Source organism: Salvelinus fontinalis, chromosome 2 (genome assembly GCF_029448725.1).
Source record: "Salvelinus fontinalis isolate EN_2023a chromosome 2, ASM2944872v1, whole genome shotgun sequence".
In the NCBI taxonomy this organism is placed as follows: Eukaryota; Metazoa; Chordata; class Actinopteri; order Salmoniformes; family Salmonidae; genus Salvelinus; species Salvelinus fontinalis.
In genome coordinates this window covers 35,204,186-35,216,717 of record NC_074666.1, presented here as the reverse complement: position 1 = coordinate 35,216,717, position 12,532 = coordinate 35,204,186, and the positions used below count along the sequence as shown (strand labels likewise).

The following is a 12,532-nucleotide window of genomic DNA, read 5'->3' as shown; positions in this document are numbered from 1 at the left end:
TAGGGCAGGCAGTGTACTGGAGGTGAGGACAGAGCTGGGGGAAGTCTGTTATTACTGGTGGTGTTAGGGCAGGCAGTGTACTGGAGGTGAGGACAGAGCTGGGGGAAGTCTGTTATTACTGGTGGTGTTAGGGCAGGCAGACAGTGTACAGGAGGTCAGGACAGAGCTGGGGGAAGTCTGTTATTACTGGTGGTGTTAGGGCAGGCAGACAGTGTACAGGAGGTGAGGACAGAGCTGGGGGAAGTCTGTTATTTGGTTGGAGGGAACCCAGCATATGGGAGGTAACATTGAAAAGGGAGTCCCCATGTGTGCAGCACAATGGTGTGTGTTTGTGTAAAGCCTGTTTTAGCATGAGAAGCACTATTGAGGACTCAACTAGGTGGGACTTCCTATGGGTTAAGGAAAAATCACAAAATCCAGGTCATCAGGAGGGATCAGCCAATTAATTATACTCGTGAGCAAACATTCCATAACTGCAGATGGCAGGAAATTGCCAACCTTAGCTTCATACCTGTTCAAACAACACACTCCAGATGGCACTATGCACCCCTTCAGTTTTTTTTACCAACTCAGAAGTAGTAGAAGAAGAACATTGACTACTTCAAAATGGAGGTAGCCTCAATGGCGCTGCCCATGCTCGCAAAGACGCCATAATGAGACAGATACAAAGATGAGTCATCTATCTAAGTCTATGGTGTTTACCCACTCCATGTGTTGTTTTTGCTGCGACTTGCCTACTCTCTGCCTGCCGACAGTTAAGCAGTTCCATTCTTATCCTTACAGGTAGTGGGAAGGACAATAGATCCCTCCCTCCCACCATAAAAGAAGGAGAGCTTAGCTTAGCCGTCAACATGCTGGCTGCTTCACGACAACAAGAGCTGCCTGCAGTTACCATGCTCACATATCAACGGCCAAATAACAACTCCCATCTCCAGCTGACCTGACCCTGAGTAGACCCCAAGCACCCCCCCCCCCCCCCCCCCCCACATCCACTTGTCAGTATCAGAGTCTGGCTTTGGACTTGTTGCTCCTCGGTACCCGTACAGTGAAATGAGAGGTGAACAACACTGGTTCTAACTTAGTGGCTGGCTCTCCCCTGGCCTAGCCTGGGGAAAGTGTGTGTGTGTGTGTGTGTGTGTGTGTGTGTGTGTGTGTGTGTGTGTGTGTGTGTGTCTGTGTCTGTGTCTGTGTGTGTGTGTCGTAGGGGCCGTGAGGGCCAGGGACCACCACAACACGTTCCAGGCCATTTAAACCCAACAAGAAACAGGCCTCCCTACCACCTGGGTCATGTTCAGAAGGGTTTCACTTCGTTTTCTCCCCAATGAACTCAGCGATGGGGGAATGCTCTATTCTAGATGAAATGCATGGTTTTGGTTAGGGAATAATAGAGTGCAGAATATTAACATCACTTTAAGATGTTTGTAAGAGTAGCATCAGCATGACATGACAAGTTTATTAGATTTGAGAGGGACTCATTTGTTCACTTAATTGATTCCGTGCTTTTCAATTGCTACTCGGCTCCCACAGATTCAGCTTTATTCAATTTGTTGTTGGTTATTGATTGCCCTAGATTAGTGTTGCTGCTCAACGCTAGTTATTGAGCTAATGAATGTTCACGAATGCTAACAAATTATATTATTGTTAGTTTATTTATGTCTTGCATGCTTCCTCTTCCTCTGTGTCCTCCCAGGCATAAGTCTTTGAAACAGCGAGGTGGCAGCATCCCTGGCCAGCCCCAGTCAGCAGGCCAGCCCACCCACACCCAGCCACCCACCAAGCACAAGGCTGGGAGCGACAAGCCCGAGAAGGGTGACAAGCAGACCAAGAGGCCGCAGACACCCTTCCACCACCGCAGCACCGCCTGCGACGATGTTACCAAGGAGACGGAGGTGGCGGCGGGCCAGCGGCTAGCCATGAGGGCCCAGCAAGCGGGGGGTGGTTTCTCCGGCCTCCGCCCCTCTGACAGTGTCACCAAGCCCCCCCAGCTGCATGGCGGAGGGGTGGGTAGCGGCGGCTCTTCCTCAGAGATGACTGGTTCCCCCCAGCCCCCTCCCCTCAGCCCCCACCCCTGTGAGCGCGACCGAGGAGAGGAGACGGGGAACGGCTCGATGAAGAACCCCTCAACCCCCCACAGTCAACACTTCTACCAGCCGCCCCCAGAGCCCTGCCTGGTGGGGCAGAAGGGTGGCGAGGGGGAACCCCGGAGGCTAGATGGCTTGTCCCTGCACTTCCACCACCCCCACACGTCCTACACCTCAGAGCCCCTGGAGCCCACCATGTATGTAGGCTCTGCTGTAAACCTGGAGGAGGATGGCTCCCCTGCGCCATGGAGGTTTTTCAACCTACCCAGGAGGAAAGAGGCCGAGATACCCACGCCAACGCTGCCTGGGGACAAGCTGAGGGACAGGGAGAGAGACGAGGCCTCGGGAGGACAGGAGGTGGTTTCTGTCACAGAGTGAGTGTATCTCCCATTCATTAATTAATTCATTCATTCACCATTCATCCTTATCTTCCCATTGAACAGCTACTATTGCCCATAGAGGGTGCTAGATGCCCCTCACAGGTCAGGCAGCCAACCCTGACTCCCACTACCCATCCACTACCCAATCCTCCCTTCTGGTACACAGACAGACAGGCCCCTTTTTAAGGACTTTCAACATTCTACAAAATACGTGTTTTGAAAGAGCACAACCAGGCCTCTCCCCCCTCCCTCCCTTCCCCCTCGCCGCCCGTGCCTCAGAATGTTCTGAATGTTTGGTGGCGCTGAGCGCATACGGCACGTTACTCTCTCGCTATGTGCCCTTTTGACATCATACATCACTAATGTGCATGGCCAGCACTGCAGCACAGACTGGAGAGAGCTTATTGTACCCCCTCAACACACACACAGGGCCCCTCTATTACAACTCCCCCTTCTTCCTTCCTCGCCACCCTGAACATGTGAAGGACAGTGGCATCCTCAAAGCCTTGATGTCAGAGCAGAGGTGTCGCTTCAGAGAGAGAGAGAGAGAGAGAGAGAGAAGTGGACTCGAGGGAGCAGAGCGAGAGAGAGAGAGAGAGAAGTGGACTAGAGAGAGCAGAGCGAGAGAGAGAAGTGGACTCGAGGGAGCAGAGCGAGAGGGATGCAAGAGAGAGAGATGGAGAGAGAGGGTTGGAGAGAGAGATGGAGAGAGAGGGTGAGCTGGACTAAGGGATAGAGGGAGGATGGGCCGGAGAGCAGGCAGGTAGGGTCGAGCAGTGGTGGTCTTGGGAAGTATCTGAGGGGTTATGCATTTCAGGGATGGCTGCTGGACAGTGCTGTGAACAGGGCTAAGGACAGCAGGGCTAATCTGGTGAGGAGAAAGGGAGGGAAGGGATGGAAGGAGAGAGAGAGAGGGAGTAATCCTGGCGGCAGGGACATAGCTTTGAATGGATGCTAATCTCTGGCTTGGGTCACTGCGCACTGTCACCTCACATCACAGCCGAGCCGGAGAGAGGGAGGAGGGAGCGAGAGAGAGGACCTACATGAGCTGCCTCACTCCCCATTGGTCACTCCCCCCCCCCCCCCCCCTCCCCCCCCCCCCCCCCCCCCGGCAGGGCCCACTGTCTGGTAACATCTGAACAACCACAACATCAACAACTAGAACACAGACACATGAAAGACAATGATTCACAGATTATATTGAAAAAGAGACAGGCATTGCTTTACCTCCCCACATGAATGTTGATGGATTACTATTGATAGACTGCACTCTGTGGCCTTGCCTAACCTAATAAATTGCCCCCTGTCCCTGTCCACACCCAGACTGATGGCCACTTCCAAGCGGCCTCTGAAGGTGTCCGAGGAGCGCGTGCAGATGTACCTCCAGCGGAGGAACCAGTACCTGGCCGCCGCCATTACCGACGACGATGACCACGAGCCTGAGGTGGATCCGTACGCCTTCGAGGACGGGGACGTCAAGTTTTCCTTTTCCGACAAGAAGGACAAGACAGGCGGCGAGCGCCAGCCCGGGAAGAAACACAAGGTAGGGCTAAAGTTACAACGCCATCAACTGGGGCGGCTGAGGCAAATCCTTTCCTCCCATCGCTGTTGCTGCTGCTGCTGCTGCCAACATGCCACTGTTTGTGACCGTCTTTAGTCTCAGGCAGCAGGAAGGGTTCGGTTAAGGGTCACAAGATAAGCGATCCTGAATTGTAAATGTCTCGCTAGCTGGACTCCGCTTTTTCCCACCCAAATCTACTGCGCAGGAAACCAGCTCCAACTCACATTATCCCAGCAGAGGGATGCCAAAATATTTTGATGCCTCTCAAATTTCCTCCCTCTCATTTAGTTTAGTTTGTGTCTTCTCTATCTGCCCCCTCTCTCACTCTGATTCTCCTCCCCTGCCATGTGGGCTCAGGATGTTTTCTTAATATTGTCTCTCTCTGTTTTCAAACCTAGACCACCTGTTAGCTGTGGAAACGCCCCCAGCACTAGAGAGAGAGCGGGGGGGAGTGTGTGGGTGTGGGAATGGGAATGGGAAAGGGCTGCCTGGCAGTGGCAGCCTCCCTTTTCTGCCTGTCACCCTGTCTGCTTGTCTGTGAGGCATGGAGGAGGGGGAGGGAGGCACTGTGCTGGCTGGTGCTTAAACAGGCCAAATCAACCTGGCTTACTGAAGCGTGCACGTTTAAAATAGCTTTTTTGTATTTTGTATTTTGCACTGTACTGGGTGTGCGTGTGTGTGGTACTGTGTGTGTGTATGGTACTGTACTGTGTGGGTGTGTGTGGGTGGATGGGTGGGTGGGTGTGTGGGGTACTGTACTGGGTGTGTGCGTGTGTGTGGCACTGTGTGTGTGTATGGTACTGTACTGTGTGTGTGTGTGGTACTGTGTGTGTGTATGGTACTGCACTGTGTGTGTGTGTGGTACTGTGTGTGTGTGTGTGTGTGTGTGTGTGTGTGTGTGTGTGTGTGTGTGTGTGTGTATGTGTGTGTGGGGGGTACTGTACTGGGTGTGTGTGTGTGTGTGTTGTGTGTGTGTGTGTGTGTGTCTGTGTGTGTGTGTGTGTGTGTGTGTGTGTGTGTGTGTGTGTGTGTGTGTGTGTGTGTGTGTGTGTGTGTGTGTGCGGTACTGTGCTGTGTATGTGTGGTACTGTACCGTGTGTGTGTGGTACTGTACTGTGTGTGTGTGTGTGTGTGTGTGTGTGTGTGTGTGTGTGTGTGTGTGTGTGTGTGTGTGTGTGTGTGTGTGTGTGTGTGGTGTGTGTGTGGTACTGTACTGTGTGTGTGTGTGGGGTACTGTACTGTGTGTGTGTGTGTGTGTGTGTGTGTGTGTGTGTGTGTGTGTGTGTGTGTGTGTGTGTGTGTGTGTGTGTGGTACTGTACTGTGTGTGTGTGGTACTGTACTGTGTGTGTGTGTGTGTGTGTGTGTGGTACTGTACTGTGTGTGTGTGTGGTACTGTACTGTGTGTGTGTGTGTGTGTGTGTGTGTGTGTGTGTGTGTGTGTGTGTGTGTGTGTGTGTGTGTGTGTGTGTGTGTGTGTGTGTGTGGTACTGTACTGTACTGTGTGTGTGTGTGTGTGTGTGTGTGTGTGTGGTACTGTACTGTGTGTGTGTGTGGTACTGTACTGTGTGTGTGTGGTACTGTACTGTACTGTACTGTGTGTGTGTGTGTGGTACTGTACTGTACTGTGTGTGTGTGTGTGGTACTGTACTGTGTGTGTACTGTTACTGCTGCGCTGCTTCTGATACAGGAGGTCCCCCAGTGGCCACTATGTGCAGTGGAGCCCTTCCACAATCTGCTGATCACTTGGGCTGTATGTGTGTTAGCTCAGCTACATCTTTCCCTCTTGGTCCTGCTTCACTCTGCATTGATGACGCTGCAAAGCGACGGCCTATGTTTTGTGCACTTTTATGTGTGTGTTCATGAGTGGGTGCGTGCCATAGACTCTTGGCATTGCCAAATTGGCTTATGTCCCATCCCGCTGAGTTGTGTGTGTGCAGGAGGTTGGCATGCTGTCAAAGCTCCAAACGCGTTCCAGTTGAACCACTAGAAACAATGTTCCCTCAAGTTTTTTCCTGCTGAACGCAAACTTGAACATCGTGAAAATGATGTTTAACTTTCGGCATGTGTTTACTGGGAACACTGAGGCTGTACCCGCTTTAAGTTACAGTTACAGAAAATGCATCACATAACATTTGAAATGAAAATGGTAGTTTTTTCATTCAGCCTACAGTAGCAGCCAATGTGTGGTGTTCAATGTAGGCCTTCATTCCATGAGAATTTTGAAATAACATGCAGGGCTTGACATTAACCTGTTTATCCACTTATCCTTCAGACAAGGAGATGACTGAAAATGTTGTGTTGTTTGAAGCAAGAAACCACTTTACAAAATAAAATGTATTATTAATCAGACAAATTATGCTACCCTTTGCCTATTGGCTACTTAGCTCATTCAAGCCTGTTTCAAAATACAACACTGCCCCTTTAAGACATAAAAAAGCTATTTTTGCTTTTCAAAGATGGCTAGAAATGCATACGTTTTGTGCTCTTGTAGGAAGCACTCCTACATTGCTGACTACAAATGATCTATAACTGGGCTAATAACTCACTAACTAGCAAAGGATATGAACAAATGTGCACAGGTGGCTGCATGCAGCTCTCGCTTTGATCTCAAAACAAGCGCATAATAATCACGACCGCTCATGCTGTAAAACAGTCCAGTTCAGAGTGAATGGTGCAAATCCATATACAGCAGTGGTCTATTTGCATATAGGCCTACTGCAGCTCTGATTGGTTATGGCGCACCGATCTGTGTAGAGTATGGGCCTGAGTCGTGCCTGTCAGTGCAATAGAATCCTATTCCGATGCGCTCTGCCTACAACACAATTTCTTACATAGTTCGTTTTACATACTTAAGTCTTGCATAGTTCGTTTTGTTTCGCTATGTTGCATTGAAAGTGGCTAATATTCTGTTGATTCGATCACAATTCCCAGAGTAAAGGGAAACGTTGATAGTGTTCACTCTAGAACTGGGGGCGGCAGTTAGCCTAGTGGTTAGAGCGTTGGGCTGAAAGGTTGCTACATCGAATCCCTGAGCTGACAAGGTAAAAATCTGTCGTTCTGCCCTTGAACAAGGCAGTTAACCCACTGTTCCTAGGCCGTCATTGTAAATAAGAATTTGTTCTTAACTGACTTGCCTAGTTAAATAAAGGTTAAATAAAAACTGTAAAACTCTAGAAAGTACAGTGAAATTAAATCTCGTGCTTATCTGCGCGGGGTGATATTTCTTCTCTTCTGTGCGGCAGCCCCGGGGGAGCCCCTGCCTATGAAACAAAACAGTACACTCACTTAGCAGTGGAGCTGGGCGTACAGTAGCAGCAGAGAAAACAGGAAAGGGTAGTCTCTGGTAGAGCTGTACTGTGGGGCACCATATGAACATCACACTGACTGGCTGGTCTAAGGTCTAAACCAGTGGTTCTCCACTGGTTTTGCCTCGGGACCCAAATTCAACCAGGTTTTCTCAGGGTGACCCAATATTCACATTGCGAAAAAAAAGAATCACCAAAATGCAATCTGAAACTATTTTTAATGCTATACTGATTGTAAATGTATCAATAATATGACAAGGGAACAACATTCCCACCTTTCATTGTCACTTCTTAAATTTTGCCCTTATTCGTAATGAAAAATGTTAATAAACTCTAGTTTGAGACCACAAAATCAACAAAATTATCGCTGCTAATAGCTCTATATTGAAAACACTGTGATTGAAGAGAAATTGTTCAGAGATTTAATTATTTAAAATTGTAAGTTCATTATTACTTCTACACACTTTCTAACTGGTTTAAGTTGTTTAAGTTCAGACTGGAGTATAGAATCGCTGGTCTAAACTTTGTGTTGTTCAGTGGCTGCAGGCTCCTCTACTCTGCTTTACAATGAGGTCGCCATGTCACTACAGCATCCACATTCTTTGGATTTACAGACTGAAATGGCTGTGTTTGAGAGGCCAGGATCTTCTGAATAAGTGCCTGACCCCTCAGATGAAATGGCCGGAGATGGGGAGAAAGAGAGAGAGAGGACTCTTTCATGCAGACAGTTTTGGAATAATAAGGGCAGTGTGACGCAAGGCTGGAACGCATCCATACAAACACAGCGTTCCAGCCAAGCGTCAGTTATTGATAAGGGGCTAGCTGGCGGCATAGGTTTTTGTTTGTGCCGTTTTCCCCCTGTAGTGCAGCAGGCCTTCAAAGGAAACAGATTAAAGGTCCTTTACACAGAGAGAGAGAGAGAGCCCCTGGAGCGTAATGAAATCAATGGCTACTGGAACATGCCATTCCTTCAGCCCCAACCCTTTGTGTGTGTGTGTGACTCTGTATGCCTGCCATGTACACAGAGGCCCCATCATAATATATGACATTTAGCTGACGCTTTTATCCATAGTGACATACAGTCAAACATGCATACATTCTCTGAATTGGTGGCCCCAATTGGAATCGAACCCACATTCCTGGCTTTGCATGTGCCATGCTCTACCAACTGAGCCACAGAGAACCACAAGAGCACGCAGCCCAATCCCTGAGAGATATTGACGTAGTGTAGTGGCATTAGGGCTCCCTCCCTCCCCGGCCTAGGAGGCCATGGCATTTCTCACATACACTGGTAGCCTTGTCTGGAAATCTCATTAGTACAGTCAGTACAGAGACGTTTGTTCGTTCCCCTCTTTTCTCTCTTCTCTCTATTTTTTTAAAGTCTGCCAAAAATAACCTATTCTCAACTGAGACTGAGAGAGCAGAAACAGCTCTCATGAGCTGGAGGCACCTGTGTACTTTCTACATTTAGGCAAGAGATGTCCCTCTTGTTATGTGGTTTAGACTGTGTGTTTATTGTAAAAATGTATTTAAAACAGTTTCATATAGACTGTATCTGCTATAGTCTTTTATCCATTATCAATATATTTTGATTGTGTTTGATCAGCTATATCTTATTGGTTTTGTTTCTTTGCATTTGTTTTGTGCACAATATTGATCTCTCTCTTGTCTGTCTCTCACTCACTCTTTCTTTCTATCTCTCTCTCTTGGTCTGTCTCTCTCACTCTCTCTCTCTTTCTCTTTCTCTCTCTTGGTCTGTCTTTCTCGCTCTCTTTCTGTCTTTCTCTCTCCCTGTCTCTCAGGGGGAGGATGGAGCAGCAGGTCTGTCAGATGGTAAGGATCCTCTGTCTCTGCTGTACTGTGCAGCTCTGTGCTCTGTTAGATGACAGGGATATTACCTGGCTCCACAGCCTACCCGAGTGACAGCAGTAGCAGCCTAAGCCAGCCTTTGATGATGGTGTGAAACCATACTGTAGCTTACCACCTGTCTGTCATGGGCTTCTCTCAGCAACAGTAAATGCAGTCAATCAGTCTGAGCCATCATACTGTGGTGTATCTGTAGCTCATACCACATATGATTTGTAATGGCAAAGTCTTATCTAGATTCCTCAGGCATGTAGACGCATTAGTAGGTTTTATTCAGACTTAGTTCAGATGTGTTTTATTGGGGTGTTATAGCACGTATATATGTGTGCTAGCTATTGAATGCAGCCTCAGGAATATGCCCACATGTAATACTGACAGCCTCTGACGTCAAGGTATATTTGGGAGCTACAGGTGGGTTACCAACCTAATCCCTGTGTGTGTTCCTTCTCCCCCCTCCGCCAGACGCAGCACGGGCAGCCGCACACGCACGCACTGCCTCCGCCAGTCTGATCCATGAGACAGATTTGGCTGTGTCCATCAACGACCTGGACAACCTCTTCAACTCAGACGAGGACGAACTCACGGTCAGTACTGTGTGTGTGTGTGTGTGTGTGTGTGTGTGTGTGTGTGTGTGTGTGTGTGTGTGTGTGTGTGTGTGTGTGTGTGTGTGTGTGTGTGTGTGTGTGTATGTGTGAGAGAGGAGGATGAACTTGCGGTCATTGGGGCCTGCCAGCACTACAGCCTACCCGCTGCACTAAACCACAATAAATATCCCATTAGCTAGAGTACCGCCTGGCAAGTGTGTGTGTGCGCATCTGAGTGTGTGTGTGTGTTGGTGAGCCAGAATGTTGCGTGCATGCAGTACATCAGCGTCTATGGCTGACATGTCATCCTACAACACATTACAGTGTTATCGGCTACGTTTATACAGACACTGATTCGGATCTTTTACCCAATTATTGGCTAAATATCTGCTCTGGTTTGTCAAAAGCTTGTGTAAACGCGGCTTAGATTCAAAAAGGCTTTCCCCAACCCCCGCCCCAAAGGTGGATATGGATGGCTTCCAAAGGGCTCTGTTCTGACTTTGGCCCCCACAGAACAGAACAGTCACAGTCCAGCCCCCTCTGAGACTGTCTGGCACCAACAACACTGCATGAACACACTGAGGGCTGCAATGCCACCACTGGGTTACGGCCTGCCAACAGGGTTCCACCGCCCCTCATTGCAGGGGCTTTGTTGTTGTGGAACTAACATCACATCGATTTGTTGACTGTCACTGTTCTCGGGTTTCAGAAAATGTGTAATATTGATTTATGTTGTGTTCATTTAAATTAAACGTTATACAGTTTAGTCTCATTGAGATAAAATATATATAGAGACATGTCATTTAATTTTGTGTGTTGTTTTTGTGAATAAACTTTTGAATGTTTTGAATCTTATTTTTGCCATGTCTTTGTTTATATTCAACAGCCTGGTTCCAGACGAGCAGTGAATGGAACAGGTGATAAATTTGGCAACAAGGAACCAAAGCCAGCCACTCTGGACCCAGTATCTTGCATCAGTAAGCCTGCTTCTCCCTGCTCTCAGATCAGCCTGTTCAATCAGCTCCTAGCTCAATGCTTATGGGATAGGATACGCCTAAGCACTGATCCAAGATCAGCTTTCCCCACTTCTCAGCCTAAGTATGATGCGCTGAAAATGTGCTTGAGGCAACTCAAGCCCATGTAGAAACTCATAACATAACACTTGGAAAGCACAGCCTGTTCATACTCATTAATTCACTAATGAAGCATGAAGCTTCGTCAGTCACTAGTCTTAGCACATGTTTGCATTCCAGGATCCTTATGTATCAGGCATCTCAGTAGGAGTGCTGATCTAATATCAGGTCTCTATGTTCATAAGGCAAAAGGCAAAACTGATCATAGATCAGCACTCCTACTCAGCCCAAAGATGTTGTTTACCTATGCTGCGCCCCCTTGTGGCGATAAGAGTTCTACAGAAGTCACTGGCTGTCTGAGCGACCCTGCTCCACTCCAAACAGACAGCTCTGAGCCATGGGGCAGGAACAAGAGTCTCATTATCTACCTCTCTATGTGACTAGTGTATAGCTTTGTGTGTGACACAAGGTGCTTGTTGCCTCAGCAGTTAGACTGTCAAACTGTTGATTGTACCTGTTGAGCCATGGCTGCATTTGAGACTTCAGATCTTCACTTGTTGTTGTCACTGAATGAGAACCTTGATTCCTCTCTAGTCTCTAACGCCCCTCCCCCTCTTTCTCAATTTATCCCTATATTTCCCCTCTCCTCCCTCTGTCACCTCTAGGCTCGGCAGATTTGCACCAGATGTTCCCCACTCCCCCCAGCCTGGAGCAGCACATCATGGGCTACTCTCCCATGAACATGGGCAGTAAGGAGTATGGCGGCCTGGAGGTCGGACAGGGCATGACCAACCTGGACGGTACCTCGTCCCTTGGGGGATACTTCAAGATCGAGGTGGAGGAAGGCTACTGCAGCCCCAAGCCACAGGAAATCAAGGTGGGTTTGGCCCCTAATTTTCAACTTGACCCTCTATCTGACCCTGATTAGAAGTCATGGATAATTCCTCTGCATCACCTAACTGTTGCTGAACTTAGGACTGCTGGTGTTTTCTAGCCTAACCATGCCCAGGAGTTACAATAATGATGAATGTGAAATGAAAAAGTCAATTGAAGTCATAGTACTGTAGCCTCAGTGTACATAGAGCACATGGTCTAACCCCAGTGTCATACGCCACCGCTCCCTGTCTCTCCCCCTCAGGACTTCTCGTTTGTGTACAAGCCAGAGCTGTGCCAGGCATTTGTGGGCTGCTCCATGTTTGCCCCCCTCAAGACCCTGCCCAGCCAGTGTCTGCCCCCCATCAAGATGCCAGACGAGTGCATCTACAGGCCCAGCTGGACCATCGCGGGCAAACAAGAGATGCTCAACCACCCCCATGTGCCTTCCATGGCCTACCTCAACAAAGACAGGTAAACATATTTCCTTCAAGTGCATAGTCCAGAAACCACTTATCTCCTCACCTGCCATTGCATTGGTGTGTGGTTGTGCATTTGAATTGTCTGATAGAGTAAATCAGTCAATCTCTATATGAACCACTCATAACCAATGTGTTTTGTCTGAATGCCTAACTGCTAGGGGCCCATCTGCTATGGGAGGGCTGTCTGTCTGCGTGGCTAACTGACTGTCTCAGGACCCTCTCCTCTGCTTCTAAAGCCTGTGGAACCAATGGAGACTTTCCCAGCTGCTCCAAGGATTTTTTTACAATTCGTAATGCTCATCTGTGCAGAGGGATACTGAAGCTGC

At 48.6% G+C, this 12,532-nt stretch overlaps 1 protein-coding gene across 1 annotated transcript in view; it reads left to right on the top strand.

The window, feature by feature from the left end:
* med13a (mediator complex subunit 13a) overlaps positions 1-12,532 on the top strand; it is a 104,236-nt gene that overhangs the window by 74,648 nt on the left and 17,056 nt on the right. The window contains exons 9-15 of the mRNA XM_055873062.1: positions 1,691-2,455; positions 3,785-4,004; positions 9,131-9,161; positions 9,657-9,778; positions 10,665-10,755; positions 11,517-11,728; positions 11,990-12,198. Of these exons, the coding sequence (XP_055729037.1) occupies positions 1,691-2,455; positions 3,785-4,004; positions 9,131-9,161; positions 9,657-9,778; positions 10,665-10,755; positions 11,517-11,728; positions 11,990-12,198 (1,650 nt within the window). The remainder of the gene's footprint in view (positions 1-1,690; positions 2,456-3,784; positions 4,005-9,130; positions 9,162-9,656; positions 9,779-10,664; positions 10,756-11,516; positions 11,729-11,989; positions 12,199-12,532) is intronic.